Source organism: Dendrobates tinctorius, unplaced genomic scaffold (genome assembly GCF_039654945.1).
Source record: "Dendrobates tinctorius isolate UK_male_01 unplaced genomic scaffold, ASM3965494v1 ptg000320l, whole genome shotgun sequence".
NCBI classification, from domain to species: Eukaryota; Metazoa; Chordata; class Amphibia; order Anura; family Dendrobatidae; genus Dendrobates; species Dendrobates tinctorius.
In genome coordinates, this window is record NW_027361987.1 from 962,137 (window position 1) to 977,588 (window position 15,452).

The 15,452-nt window shown below is 51.0% G+C and overlaps 1 protein-coding gene across 1 annotated transcript in view; it reads right to left on the minus strand.

Moving 5' to 3' along the window:
- Positions 1-11,131: 11,131 nt before the first annotated feature.
- Positions 11,132-15,452, minus strand: part of LOC141073908 (uncharacterized) — a 30,293-nt gene continuing 25,972 nt past the window's right edge. The window contains exon 5 of the mRNA XM_073561446.1: positions 11,132-11,217. Coding sequence (XP_073417547.1) covers positions 11,132-11,217 — 86 coding nt within the window. The remainder of the gene's footprint in view (positions 11,218-15,452) is intronic.

Sequence of the window (15,452 nt, forward strand, 5' to 3'; positions counted from 1 at the left end):
TATGCCCTATATTAGACCGCCCCTTCCTATGCTCAGGGCCTGAGTATTGTGTGGTGTTCCTGCATGGCTGCATGGTCTGTGGGGCGCTCCCTCTATTCTGTGCCCTTGCACTCTGCTCTGTGGTGCATCTCTGCACACGCTCTGTGCTCGTACTCCATCTCTTGTTCCGTGCTTTGTCTTATGTTTGTCCGTTGTGCCATGTTTGTCCTTGTCCTGCTTGGACTTGTAGTCCTTCTGTTATTCTCTGCCTTGCCTGTTTTCACTATGCCTTGTTCCGTACCTTGCCTTGCTCTGCCTTGTTCCTCCCTATGGTCTCTGTCTTTGCTTGCTCTGCCTCGCTCTCTCCTATGGTGCTCTGTAGTGCTCCCTGGCACACGCACCATTCCTCCTCTCTTTCCGTTTGTGCTCTTTTCCATGTCTAGTCCCAAGGCTCTGCCTTCGCCCGGCTCTGGGCTTTGGCCTATGCTCCGCTGCTAGACTCTTTCCTATTATGCTCTCTTGCACGGTTCTAGGCTAGTCCCAAGGTTCTCCCTTGGCCCGGCTCTGGGCTTCTGCCTACGCTCCGCTGCTAGCTCTGTTCTTGTTCTGTGTTTCTGCCTATGCTTACTTTCCTGGTTCTGTACTCTGCTTAAGCCCTGCCTTTTTTCTCATCTTGTCTTCCCTTGCTCTGTTTCTTTGTATGCTCTTTGCATGCGCCTGCCCTAGCCGTGCCCGCCTGCTTGTGCCTCAGCCGTGCTCGTCGGTCAGTGACAGCTGTGTCGCCTGCCATGCCTCAGTCGGGTTCGCTGGAGTCTTGCCTGTCTGTCAGTGCCGCAGCCCGATCAGCTAGCCAGTGCCCCAGCCGTGCCCTCTGTGCTCCCTTGCACTTCACGCTGTTTCCGCACTGTGCTCTCTAAAGCACGCGCAGGCCATCGCCTGCACATGGCATACCTCCCCGTGCTTTTGTAAAAGTACGCGCAGGCTTTGCCATGTTCCCTGTCGTGCCCTCTTGCACGCACAGGCCCTAACCCTGTCCTGGAACCCTGACCTTGGCGTGTCTCTACACATGCACTCTGTCTTGAGCCTCGTGCCTTGGCGTGTCTCTACACACTGCTTTGTACCCTGGCGTGTCTCCAAGCACGCACCCTGCCTTGAACCCTGGCGTGTCTCCAAGCACGCACCCTGCCTTGAACCCTGGCGTGTCTCCAAGCACGCACCCTGCCTTGAACCCTGGCGTGTCTCCAAGCACGCACCCTGCCTTGAACCCTGGCGTGTCTCCAAGCACGCACCCTGCCTTGAACCCTGGCGTGTCTCCAAGCACGCACCCTGCCTTGAACCCTGGCGTGTCTCCAAGCACGCACCCTGCCTTGAACCCTGGCGTGTCTCCAAGCACGCACCCTGCCTTGAACCCTGGCGTGTCTCCAAGCACGCACCCTGCCTTGAACCCTGGCGTGTCTCCAAGCACGCACCCTGCCTTGAACCCTGGCGTGTCTCCAAGCACGCACCCTGCCTTGAACCCTGGCGTGTCTCCAAGCACGCACCCTGCCTTGAACCCTGGCGTGGCTCCAAGCACGCACCCTGCCTTGAACCCTGGCGTGGCTCCAAGCATGCACCCTGCCTTGAACCTTGGCTTGCCTGCCGGATTCCCGTAACCTGCCGACCGTTGCCAGAGGTCCGGAACCAGATGACTGCGGCCTGATGTCTGGAGCTGATGTCCGCAGCCCGATGCCTGGACCCTGTCGGTCGTTGCCAGTAGTCCGGAGTCCAATGCCATCGCACCCCGTCTTGGATCCTGGCGTGTCCTAGCATGCATCCCTTCTAGGAACTCTTGTGTGATCCCTATCACGTATCCTGTCCTGGACCCTGGTATGTTTTCGTGCACGTGTTATGCCTGGAACATTTGGCGTCCCCTTGCACGCATCCTGCCGTGTTTCACTGTTTGTGCCCTGCACCTGATTCCCTGTTATGCCTTGCACCTGAATAAAGTGTGAATCCACGTTTGAGGAAGAAACTGTGTGACTTTGCTTTATCTTTGGTATCCTGTCCGTCCTGTTGTCAGACACTCAATAGTGTCTCCTTGAGCCGGCCGTCTGGTCCCAGCAGTCGTGGTGGCTCACCCCCTTGGTCTTGCCCCTGACACTCCCTGTACAGGGGGTGGGTTCTCACTAGGTCAGCTCGCCCTAGGTGGGTGGGTCCCACGGCCCAGAGGGTCCACTCTAAAAAGGAAGATGGGCTCAGCAGAAGCCGAGTCCGTAACAGAATACTCAGGCCATGGACTCCGCTGGTACCTCGGCCACCCGTCTGATGAAGAATCTGCCCTGTCTCCTGAACTCGCTTGATAATGGCGGTACCCCGGCCACTCTTCTGATGCAAATCAGACCCGGCCCTTGACCTCTGAACTTGTTTGGAAATGATGGCAGCCAGAGTAAGAAGACTTGCTTGTCTACCCGCAGTCCTCCCCACTGGATCCCTGTGTCTCGTCCGCGGCTCCTGTGTCTTGACCGGTGCAGGTGTCCGTTTCAGATGTCGGATCAACGTTGTTGGAGTGGTTTGTACTAACTCTGGATTCTGCCGAAGAATTTTTTTTTCTTCTTTCCAGCCCCGGTAAGAGAGGGCTTAAGGAGGGGGGTACTGTCATGCTCGCCATGTCTGTTATGTCTATTTTACCTCATGACCCTAGAGCAGTGTGCACACTCACCTTATGTCTGCTGAGCTGCAAGATGCCTGTGTTTCTGCTTTGCCTTCTGTGATCATCTCATCATGTCTGAAGCCTTGATCATGTGACGTTTCCTAAGATCCTGCACTGTCTGGTCCTGCAATCATCTCGTCATGTCTGAAACCTTGATCATGTGACGTTTCCTAGGATCCTGCACTGTCTGGTTCTGCAATCACCTCGTCATGTCTGAAACCTTGATCATGTGACGTTTCCTAAGATCCTGCACTGTCTGGTTCTGTGATCATCTCGTCATGTCTGAAACCCTGATCATGTGACTGCACTCTGTGCTCCTGGAGCATCTGAACTAGGAAGTTCTCCCCTGGTCCTGACCCGGAAGAGGAGGTGCTATGCCCTATATTAGACCGCCCCTTCCTATGCTCAGGGCCTGAGTATTGTGTGGTGTCCCTGCATGGCTGCTTGGTCTGTGGGGTGCTGCCTCTATTCTGTGCCCTTGCACTCTGCTCTGTGGTGCATCTCTGCACACGCTCTGTGCTCGTACTCCATCTCTTGTTCCGTGCTTTGTCTTATGTTTGTCCGTTGTGCCATGTTTGTCCATGTCCTGCTTGGACTTGTAGTCCTTCTGTTATTCTCTGCCTTGCCTGTTTTCGCTATGCCTTGTTTCGTACCTTGCCTTGTTCCTCCCTATGGTCTCTGTCTTTGCTTGCTCTGCCTCGCTCTCTCCTATGGTGCTCTGTAGTGCTCCCTGGCACACGCACCATTCCTCCTCTCTTTCCGTTTGTGCTCTTTTCCATGTCTAGTCCCAAGGCTCTGCCTTGGCCCGGCTCTGGGTTTCAGCCTACGCTCCGCTGCTAGACTCTTTCCTATTATGCTCTCTTGCACGTTTCTAGGCTAGTCCCAAGGTTCTCCCTTGGCCCGGCTCTGGGCTTCTGCCTACGCTCCGCTGCTAGCTCTGTTCTTGTTCTGTGTTTCTGCCTATGCTTACTTTCCTGGTTCTGTACTCTGCTTAAGCCCTGACTTTTTTCTCTTCTTGTCTTCCCTTGCTCTGTTTCTTCGTATGCTCTTTGCATGCGCCTGCCCTAGCCGTGCCCGCCTGCTTGTGCCTCAGCCGTGCTCGTCGGTCAGTGACAGCTGTGTCACCTGCCATGCCTCAGCCGGGTTCGCTGGAGTCTTGCCCGTCTGTCAGTGCCGCAGCCCGATCAGCTAGCCAGTGCCCCAGCCGTGCCCTCTGTGCTCCCTTGCACTTCACGCTATTTCCGCACTGTGCTCTGCGTGCTCTCTAAAGCACGCGCAGGCCCTCGCCTATCCATGGCATACCTCCCCGTGCTTTTGTAAAAGTACGCGCAGGCTTTGCCATGTTCCCTGTCGTGCCCTCTTGTACGCACAGGCCCTAACCCTGTCCTGGAACCCTGACCTTGGCGTGTCTCTACACACGCACTCTGTCTTGAGCCTCGTGCCTTGGCGTGTCTCTACACACTGCTTTGTACCCTGGCGTGTCTCCAAGCACGCACCCTGCCTTGAACCCTGGCGTGTCTCCAAGCACGCACCCTGCCTTGAACCCTGGCGTGTCTCCAAGCACGCACCCTGACTTGAACCCTGGCGTGTCTCCAAGCACGCACCCTGCCTTGAACCTTGGCTTGCCTGCCGGATTCCCGTAACCTGCCGACCGTTGCCAGAGGTCCGGAACCAGATGACTGCGAGCTGATGTCCGCAGCCCGATGCCTGGACCCTGTCGGTCGTTGCCAGTAGTCCGGAGTCCGATGCCATTGCACCCCGTCTTGGATCCTGGCGTGTCCTAGCATGCATCCCTTCTAGGAACTCTTGTGTGATCCCTATCACGTATCCTGTCCTGGACCCTGGTATGTTTTCGTGCACGTGTTATGCCTGGAACATTTGGCGTCCCCTTGCACGCATCCTGCCGTGTTTCACTGTTTGTGCCCTGCACCTGATTCCCTGTTATGCCTTGCACCTGAATAAAGTGTGAATCCATGTTTGAGGAAGAAACTGTGTGACTTCGCTTTATCTTTGATATCCTGTCCGTCCTGTTGTCAGACACTCAATAGTGTCTCCTTGAGCCGGCCGGCTGGTCCCAGCAGTTGTGGTGGCTCACCCCCTTGGTCTTGCCCCTGACACTCCCTGTACAGGGGGTGTGTTCTCACTAGGTCAGCTCGCCTTAGGTGGGTGGGTGCCACGGCCCAGAGGGTCCACTCTAAAAAGGAAGATGGGCTCAGCAGAAGCCGAGTCCGTAACACCATCCCAAAGTTCTGTGCCCATATACCCATCATATATATCCTCCATCCAATAGTTCAGTGCCCATATACCAATCACGCATCCTCCATCCCATAGTCCCTGGCCATATACCCATCATACATATCCGCCATCCCATAGTCCCGGGCCCATATACACATCATACATATATACATCGCAGAAGAAATGCTAGCACAGGCTCCCAGTATCCATTGTTTCAGATGCTGCACATCTCGTATCTTCACAACATAGACAATTGCCTTCACATGACCCCAAAGATAAAAGTCTAAGGGGTCAGATCGGGAGACCTTGATGGCCATTCTGTGGTGCCCCTGAGGGTTCAGTCTCCACAGAGGTACTGCACCTCCTCCTGAGGTGTGGTACCCCACCATCCAGGTAAGGCCTCTTTCACACATCAGGTTTTCGCCTTCAGGCGCGATCCGGCGCTTTTGACAGAAACCGGATCCGGCGAAATGCAATGCCGGATCCGGTTTCCCCCCCCATTGACTTGCATTTGCGCCGGATCGCGCCGGATGGCCATGCGTTTCATCCGGTTTTCGCCGGATCCGGCAATGTGTCCGGATCCGGCGTCTGGAAAAAACGTCTACTGTAACGTTTTTTTGTCTCCGGCGAAAAAGCCGGACACGCCAGATCCGGCGCGTCCGGCTTTTTCACACAATGGAAGCCTATGAGCGCCGCAATGCGCCGGATCCGACGAAAGCCGGATCCGGTGGCCGGTTCCGGTTTTTTTGGTCTGAGCATGCTCAGTAGCCACAAGGGTCAATTTTAAAAACCGGATCCGGCGTAATCCGTCGAAAAACGGATAGAAAAACGGATGAACCGGATGAGACGGATCCGGTTTTGTCTGTCAAGAAAAAGACGGATCCGGCAGAAAACCGGATCCGTCACATCCGGTTTTACAAAACATTTGCCGGATCCGGCGTTCCGGCACGACGCCGGATCGCGCCTGACGCCGAAAACCTGATGTGTGAAAGTAGCCTAAGGTGGAGACACCTGACCACACTCCAACACCTGCATCCCACACAACATAGTAGTGTAGCAAAGCACCTTTGGTGGCTCCCTGCTTGGAACACGAAGAGTGCTGGGAGGTGCGTGGAGCTTAGTCTGCACCAGAGAGCGGGAGAGGTTAGGATTCAGGCAGTCTGACTCAGGGAGTCTGAGGCAGAGTGCCTGTGACGAGAGTTGGTCTGAGGAGATCCCCGGAGTGGGATGGAGGAGGGAAGTGCTGCAGCAGACCTCAGTGACCTGGGTCTGCTGGCACAGGAAAGAGACATATTCAGAAAGCCTGATTCTCCATAAGAAAGATAGTTTTGAACGGAAGGAGAGGACTAAGGATTAGGGTTAGAAGAGAAACCTTCCCCAAGTTCTGAGCGCAAGGCCGGGGTCCGGTCCCCGAGGTTGTATGGATACTAATGGTCCTGCAGCAGACACCGGAGGAATAGAAGTAGTGACCACTTTATTCCCACACAAGACTTGGGGGCACAACAGCATCGTGAGTGAGCCGGGACTTAGTAGCCAGGAGTCCCTGAAGCAGGCTACAGCTGTCTGCCGTACAAGTAGAGTTCATAGGAACATCTGAAAGAAGGAACTCCAGTGTAACTCAGTACTGTGAGTACTTCACCTAGGCCCTAAGAGGGAGACGTTCAGAAAAGGCACATGTTGGCGGAGTGTTGGAACGGAGTGCTTCACCTATCTTGGAGGTTGACTGAGCCCCTGACCCGGAGGACACGTCATGGATGCGGGTACCTGTATGCCCAACAGACTGTGAGTAAAGCTTTGGAACTACATGCCCTGGTGTCCTCCAGTTATTCCTGTGCCAACATGCTCAGCACTGCTACATCTCTGTGCCTGGCACTGCACCATCTATATCTCTCCCCTATCGCTTGACTATCTCTTCATCTACACTGCCCTGGGACTAGAGCCCTACCTGTGGAGGGCCACAACATCATTGCTGCACCACACCATCTGTCCCAGAGGATCTGCTTGCAGCGTCGGCTTAACACCTCCCTTGCCGAACACCACAGGTGGCGTCACGAATCATTCACTCAAACTTTAATCATCATTACTAGCACACTTAACATTCCCCTTTTACAATGGATGCCCAGGGCCACGGCTGCCGTGACAACTCCCATTGAGATTGACGGACCCGGTACCGAGAACCCCCACCAGCCCTGGCAAGTGTTCCATTTTTGGCATCACGAACAGAATGACGAAGCCCGGTGCCACCGGGTTCTGTGTGCTGAAGATTTATTGGACTTAAACATTGCTGAGAATGTGCAGAATAACCAAATTGATAGACTGTAAAATGGACTCTCAAAATAGCTGCCGGAGCGGTGAAGAAGGGCGTGACAACATAGGTGGACCTAAGAAAAGAGCGCAAACTGTCCTGGGCCTCCCCTGCCTAAACTTCTATGCTACAGCAACATGGCCCACCCCCAGAGGGGTTCGTATACTGGCTTTGTATGGAGTAGGAAGAAGACGCCGCCCCCAGAAGGAGGAGCGAGATCCTGTGGCGGGAAAGGAGCCCGGGAAGGAGAGAGAACGCCAGAACGCCATGATGGAAGAAAGACAGAGGCCAGGAGAAAACAGTGGGGAGAAACCACTCTCCCCCAGACAGCACCTGCGGAGCATACGGCCGCTGAGATACCCTTTACAGCGCCCGCCACCACCTCCAAGCCGGTACTGTCACTGGATGCGACCTGTCTGGAGAAGGTACATGAGAGTCCTGGAGCAGACAGTGGGACCGGGGCTGAGTCCCAGCCTGGACCTGACGTGGCAGCGCAGGCTCCTACCGGCGTGCCCCAATCCTGTACCAGCTCGGACCCAGCTGCCGCCAGCTCACCAGGCAGCCTCGGAGGTTGCAGCTGCCACTGTTCGCCAACCTGTACCTACACCGGAGCCAGAATATCACTGGGAGGCGCCAAGTATGATCACCGCTCCTGCCATGATCCTGGTGCTAGGAACTGTGCCTGTGGACAGAAATAGTCCTATGCTTGTTCCGAACCCAAGTGGCAACATTCAAGTTGCACCATGCCAGCAACGACAGGTAGCAGTACCGCTAGTTATTGTAGAAGTTGAAGTGCACCAGTCACTGGTATCGCCTGCAACCCCTGCAGAACCTCAGGCAACAGTTTCAGCGGTTACATCAGCTGCCACTCCATCTACACAGGCAACCACTAACCTCACTCCTTGGGAGAAGGAATACATGCAATTTGTGAACAACCAGCAGGAACAGGAAAATCAGAAGTTCTCCCCTGGAAGCAGCCAAAGAAACCAGCTTCCACCATCCCAGGAGGAGACCCACATTAAAGAACAGTCCCCAGATAAATAACTGTTACCCAGGAGGGTATTAGCACCATTGTGCCTGTTTGTTTTGTTCATCATGTTTTCTTCAGTTTGCCTAGTTGCGTTGGCAGCATTTATTATGAAAAATTGAACTGCAGTGATCATGAACTTGGAATGCATCACAAACTTTCTTGTATATAGTTGCGCCTTTTTAGGTGGCTTCTTTTTTTACCTGATGCAAAGTTCCAAATCCCCTGCCGCCACCACTGGAAGGAGCTCACTGTATAGTATTGATGCCATGAGCTCCTAAGCTCCCTCTAGTGGTGACTGCAGATAGACAGAATGCCATTTTGGAACCATCCGTTCTCCTGGCTTGTACAGGGTGGGCCATTGATATGGATACACCTAAATAAAATGGGAATGGTTGGTGATATCAACTTCCTTTCTGGGCCACATTAGTATATGGGAAGGGGGAAACTTTTCAAGATGGGTGTTGACCATGGCGGCAATTTTGAAGTCGGTCATTTTGGATCCAACTTTATTTTTTCCAATGGGAAGAGGGTCATGTGACACATCAAACTTATTGAGAATTTCACAAGAAAAACAATGGTGTGCTTGGTTTTAATGTAACTTTATTCTTTCATGAGTTATTTACAAGTTTATGACCACTTATTTGGTCCATCCTTCATTTATGGCTAAAGGTTGCCATATACCTTTATTCCTACTGACCTCCCTTACACATATATACGTAGTTTGGCCACTGGTGGACTAACTTTTCTAAGTGCAAATAGATCAGGTGTTAAGACACAACATGCCCGATCCTTCTTTCTCCGTACACTATTTATTTGAGGATGTCAGTGGGCCTCAGGTCAGGACCGTAAAAAAAAAAAAAAAGATGGTTTTGGCCGATTTTGCTCTAATGTGCATGGGGGTTGATGCATTAATTGTAATGAGGTCAAGGGCCTCGCCCTGTAAATAGTAACATTAAGGCCGGGGTAACACTAACCGACGCAAAATACGGTCAGTAGTTTACAGGCGTAATACGGATGAATGACCCCTAAATAGTGCTCCGTATGTCATCCGTAATCAAGGTGTGGTCGCGTATTTTGCGCATGTCAGCATCCGTATGTAATCCGTATGGCATCCGTATGGTGAGATTTTCTCGCCGCCTTGCAAAATGGACATATAATGGAGCCCTATGACAGGTTTATAACATAAACCAAAGAATAGATATATACACATAGAATACATATATATATATATATATATATATATATATACATACATTCTATGTGTCTATATCTATTCTTTTGTTTCTTTATTAAACCTGTCAGTGTGAGTTTACTGTATCGAGCACTGAACTGCCGGCTTTGCTAAAAGACACCGGGTGCGTATTTCTCACAAGTCACATGTGTGGTCCGTGTGTAATCCGTATTTTTTGCGCGCCCATAGACTTGCATTGGCGTATTACAGGCGTAGTACGCTGACAATCGCAGCATGCTGCGAGTGGCACGGAGCGTAGAATACGGATGAGAAATATACGGCTGGTGCGAGGAACCCCATAGAGAATCATTGGTCCGTGTGTAATGCGTGCTTTTAGCGCCTCTCACTCGGCCGTATTCCTCGCCAGTGTGACCCCCGCCTAATGTGTATTATCTGTATGTATGTATGTTGTGTGTGTGTGTTTGCGTCCACACAACAATAGTTAGATAGGTGTTATATTAGAATATTAGAAAAGGGCCACTAGATGGGGGCACTGAGCTCAACTAGTGAGAAGACTGCTTAGGGGTTAACTTAGAGGAGTGGCTAGACAGGAGGAATGGAGATAGATTTCCCTCCAAGAGTTAGTCGAGCTGGGGGAAGCGAACAGGACAGGAGGAGAGTGAAGAACAGCAGAGTGCCTACAGCATTACCTGGCACGTTGTGGTGTTGGAGGCCTTGCAGTCAGGGACTGGGGACTGTAAGGCTAGCGAGACAGAAGAAGGAGTCTCGTCGGTCAAGTCAGCTAGCAAGGAAGAGCTGAAGTGACAACCCAAGCCAGTCTACTGAGTCCAGCCCTGTATGGAGAATTGCAAGCCAGGGAGGTCTGTGGGAGTAGCAGCTGGAGTACGGGAGCTTTGTGGAGAGTTTAGTGAGCTGTGAATCTAGGACACGAACAGGAGCAACAGTGCCTTTAGGGTGTGAGCTGTAACAGAAAAGTCGGGTACCTTTGTGGGCTGAAGTCGGGCTCTGGAAGAAGGGAAGAGTTCCGTGTTCATCGTGCTCCATGTGACGTGTCAGCTTGCCTGTGTGGTGCTTATGTGTGAAGTGAAGGAAGAAGTGACGTACTGCTGTAGATGAAGATGTATTGCTGTTACCGAGTAAAGAGTCCTGTAGCCATAGTGGATATGCTGTGCCCTGAAGAGAATAAAGCTGAGTTGTTAAAGTTGCTTCCAGCCTCTGTCTGCAGTCAATCGGGTCCCCAAAGTGAACAGCATATGGGTGATGTAACAGCCTCCAGCACAGTAAGTACTGGAGCGGCCGCAGAAGCTATCCCCCGGCGGCCATGGTATTACATAAGCATCATACCTATTAACATATCCCACTGTCAAAAATCAAAACCATCTTACCAAAGCTCCTCACCCATAAATATGATCCAGATCTTCTACTAGAATAATGCACAGAAGGGGCCATGTATGCCGCACCAACCTTGTGAGTTGTACGAGAACTCAGACATTTAGATACATACGTCTTCAGAGAACTCACAGAAATGCTGAATGTTTCTCCATAACTGAGTACTAGACTAATTACAGAAGACCTCCACCAGGTCAAAGGTGGACAGTTTTTGCTCCTATTTTACTTCCGCTGCTCCCTTGAATATGCAGGGTTTTTTATTTTTATTTTTTTAATTCGCCAAAATGGTTCCAGAGATTTTGGTGTTTTTATTCAGTGCAAATTATGGTCTTTATCAAATGGGTATGGCTCACAGGGTAACATTCCATAGCAGCCTAAAGACACGTCCCTAGAGAATCCTGTGAGACACGCACCCTTGGGAAAGATACAAAAATTAGCAGTAAATGAAGAGGCCCCTCCATTTGGAACCGTATGGCAGATTTAAGCAAAACCAAAAAAATGAACCATTCAATAAAATAAGAGCAAAACTGTCTGCTTTTGATCCGGTGAAGGGTCCTTTTTAGTAATGTGAATGAATATGTATGGTGAGTAGTGATGAGCGAGCATGCTCGCCACTTGAGTACCCATCGAATATTGCTGGTGCTCAAGAGCCGTGCTCAAGTCCCCACCCCGGGGACTGATAAAAAGTCAGAAAACACGCAGGGATTGTCTGCCATACATGGGCAATCCCTACATGATTATTGGCTGCCTAACAGCCACAAAACATGCGAGGGTGGGACTTGAGCAGGACTCTTGAGCACCAGTGATATTCGATGAGCACCCGGTGATCGCTCACGTGGCGAGCATGCTTGCTCGCTTGCTCATCACTACAGGTGAGTCCTGTCTATGAGATGTGGATGTGTTGGATATTGCTATGACTTGCTACATTGATCCGTCTTACTGGACAGAGGCGTATCCTGGGGGGGAGCCAGGGCAGTTGCCTCAGGCGCAGCCAGCAGGGGGGTGCAGTCGGGCCGCCTAATGCAGCGGTCCGCAGTGTCTCCTTCCCGGCGGCTGCGTTCTGCCGCTTCCTGTCCTTTGAGTCGGCTGTTCTCTCTGACAGCAGAGAAGGAGGCCGCGCCGGCTCCCAGGCAGCAATTGTACTGGCGTCTACACAGACGCCAGTACAATTGAAGCTCTGACCGCCAGGTCAGAGCAACGTCAGCAGCGTGATCAGGTCATGTGATCACACTGCTGACGTCACTCCCCGGCGCCCAGAGCAAACGCTGATGGAGGTGGTATGTGTGCTCCACTGTGGAGCTGAAGAACCACTGAAGATGAGAGATGGGGGGAATTAATGAGTGGAGATGGGGGTTATTGTGGGGATGGGGGTTAATGTGTGGGGATTAATGAGTGGAGATGGTGGTTAATGTGTGGGGGGTTAATGAGTGGGGATGGGGGTTAATGTGTGGGGGGCTAATGAGTAGAGATGGGGGTTAATGTGTGGGGGGTTAATGAGTGGGAATGGGGGTTAATGTGTGGGGGTTAATGAGTGGAGATGGGGGTTAATGTGTGGGGGGTTAATGTGTGGGGGTTAATGAGTGGAGATGGGGGTTAATGTGTGGGGGGTTAATGAGTGGGGATGGGAGTTAATGAGTGGGGATGGGGGTTAGTGTGTGGGGGGTTAATGAGTGGGGATGGGGGTTAATGTTTGGGGGTTAATGAGTGGAGATGGGGGTTAATGTGGGGATGGGGTTTAATGAGTGGAGATGGGGTTAATAAGTGGAGATGGGGGTTAATGAGTGGGGATGGGGGTAAATGAGTTGATGGGTTAATGAGTGGAGATGGGGGTTAATGTGTGGGGGTTAATGAGTGGAGATGGGGTTAATGTGTGGGGGGTTAATGAGTGGGGATGGGGGTTAATGTGTGGGGGATTAATGAGTGGGGATGGGGGTTATTGTGTGGGGGGTTAGTGAGTGGGGATGAGGGTTAATGTGTGGGGGTTAATGAGTGGGGATGGGGGTTAATGAGTGGGGGGGTTAATGAGTGGGGATGGGGGTTACTATGTGGGGGTTAATGAGTGGGGATGGGGGTTAATGTTTGGGGGTTAATGAGTGGAGATGGGGGTTAATGTGGGGATGGGGTTTAATGAGTGGGGGGGTTAATGAGTGGGGATGGGGGTTAATGTGTGGAGGGTTAATGAGTGGGGATGGGGGTTAATGTTTGGGGTTAATGAGTGGAGATGGGGGTTAATGTGGGGATGGGGTTTAATGAGTGGGGGGTTAATGAGTGGGGATGGGGGTTAATGAGTGGGGATGGGGGTTAATAAGTGGAGATGGGGGTTAATGAGTGGGGATGGGGGTAAATTAGTTGAGGGGTTAATGAGTGGAGATGGGGGTTAATGTGTGGGGGTTAATGAGTGGAGATGGGGGTTAATGTGTGGGGGTTAATGAGTGGAGATGGGGGTTAATGTGTGGGGGGTTAATGAGTGGGGATGGGGGTTAATGTGTGTGGTGTTAATGAGTGGGGATGGGGGTTTATGTGTGGAGGGTTAATGAGTGGGGATGGGGGTTATTGTGTGGGGGGGGTTAATGAGTGGGGATGAGGGTTAATATGTGAGGGGGGTTAATGAGTGGGGATGGGGGTTAATGTGTGGGGGGTTAATGAGTGGGGATGGGGGTTAATGTGTGGGGGGTTAATGAGTGGGGATGGGGGTTAATGTGTGGGGGGGTTAATGAGTGGGGATGGGGGTTAATGTGTGGGGGTACATAATGAGTGGGGGTACATAATGAGTGGGGGCTACATAATGAGTGTGTGTTGGGACGGGGGTTATTGAGTGGGGATGGGGAATACTTAATGTGGGGGGATTTGGAGTGGGGATGGGATTTAATGTGTGTGGGGTGATTTGAGGACACAAAATGAAGAGTATTTATGAGGAATACTGTAGAGAATGGGGTGCTCACTGCCAATTTAGGTGCTCAGAGTTAAAAGACATATATTGTACAGTAGAAAAACTTCGGCACACAAAATTTATGAAATATAATGCTCAACTTTATAAGACTAAAGCAATTCTGATAAAGTTATTTCAATACATATACATATATGCTGATACAAAGAAAGTACCTCAGATTACCACAGTATTGCTTATCTCGGTGGTGGTAATCTGAGGTACTTTCTTTGTATCAGCATACAGTATATGTATTGAAATAACTTGATCAGAATTGCTTTAGTCTTATAAAGTTGAGCATTATATTTCATAAATTTTGTGTGCCGAGGCATGTATGAGGAAACAGTATGGGGGATGGGTGCAGACAGTAAGGGGTGCGAACGGGTGAATGTATGTGGACACAGTATGGGGAGTGATGGGAAAAATGTATGTGGACACAGTATGGGGAGTGAGGGTGATGGGATGTGTGCAGACACAGTATGGGGAGTCAGGGGTATGTGTGAGCAGACAGTATAGAGAGTGAGGGGGTAAATATATGAGGAGACAGTATGGTGAACAGGTGGGATGTTAGAGGAGACAGTATGAGGAGGGAGGGGAATAGTGTGAGGCGACAGTATATTGCAGATATTTGTATTTAGGGGCATTGGGTTCGAATCCCACCAAGGACAACATCTGCAAGGAGTTTGTATGTTCTCCCCGTGTTTGCGTGGGTTTCCTCCGGGTACTCCGGTTTCCTCCCACACTCCAAAGACATACTGATAAGGAATTCAGATTGTGAGCCCCATCGGGGACAGTGATGAAAAATGTGTGCGAACTGTAAAGCGCTGCGGAATATGTTAGCGCTATATAAAAATAAAGATTATTATTATTATAATGACACTTCAATCTTTAAGGCATCGCGTGGAGAATTGGTGCAGAAGAACGGAGAAGATGGAAGTCTACAGAGACAGCTGTGGATGAGAAAACTCATCATGGGGTCTGGACAAGAAGAAGAAAAGAAGGAGAACGACTCCAGAGACGCCGTCATCTATAAGGTACCTGGATGTATATATTATTTGTGATACTGACTTATTCTCATGTTTTTATTTGTTAGGAGCATTACAGGGGTTGTCCAGGTTTGTGCTGAGTCTGCAGTCATTCTATGTGACTGCAGACTTCTGAATTCTCACAGTGCTCACTGAACACTGTCAGGATTCTCTCGTGCCGGTAATTTACATACATACGGTCACATGCTGACTAGACATGTGTGGCCTCACTCAATGAAAATGAACAGAGCGAGGCCGGGCACGTCTAGTCGGAATGTGGCCAGAAGTATATAACTCGCATACTTGTGCTGACATGACTGTACATCGGCAAGGGAGGATCCTAAAAGTGTGCAGTGCATTCGTTGTGAGAATTCAGAAGCTGCAATGTCAGGATTCAGCTCTGCAGGTTCCAGTAGTCATCACATGGACACTTCACTCATACGCGATTTTCATAGTTATGGTCCTGTGACAACGAGCTTCTCTTCCTGCTTTCAGTTTTTTACTGAACATTGAGAGCATTAGGGAGAGCGGCTTGTGGGTACTTGCAAGTCGCATATGTACTGGGGGGGGCGCCGAACCAAATTCTTGCCCCGGGTGCCAGAAAGCCTAGATACGCCTCTGTTACTGGAGCTTAGACATGACATAATTTATATATTGCTGTTCACACTTAAGTGTTTTTTTT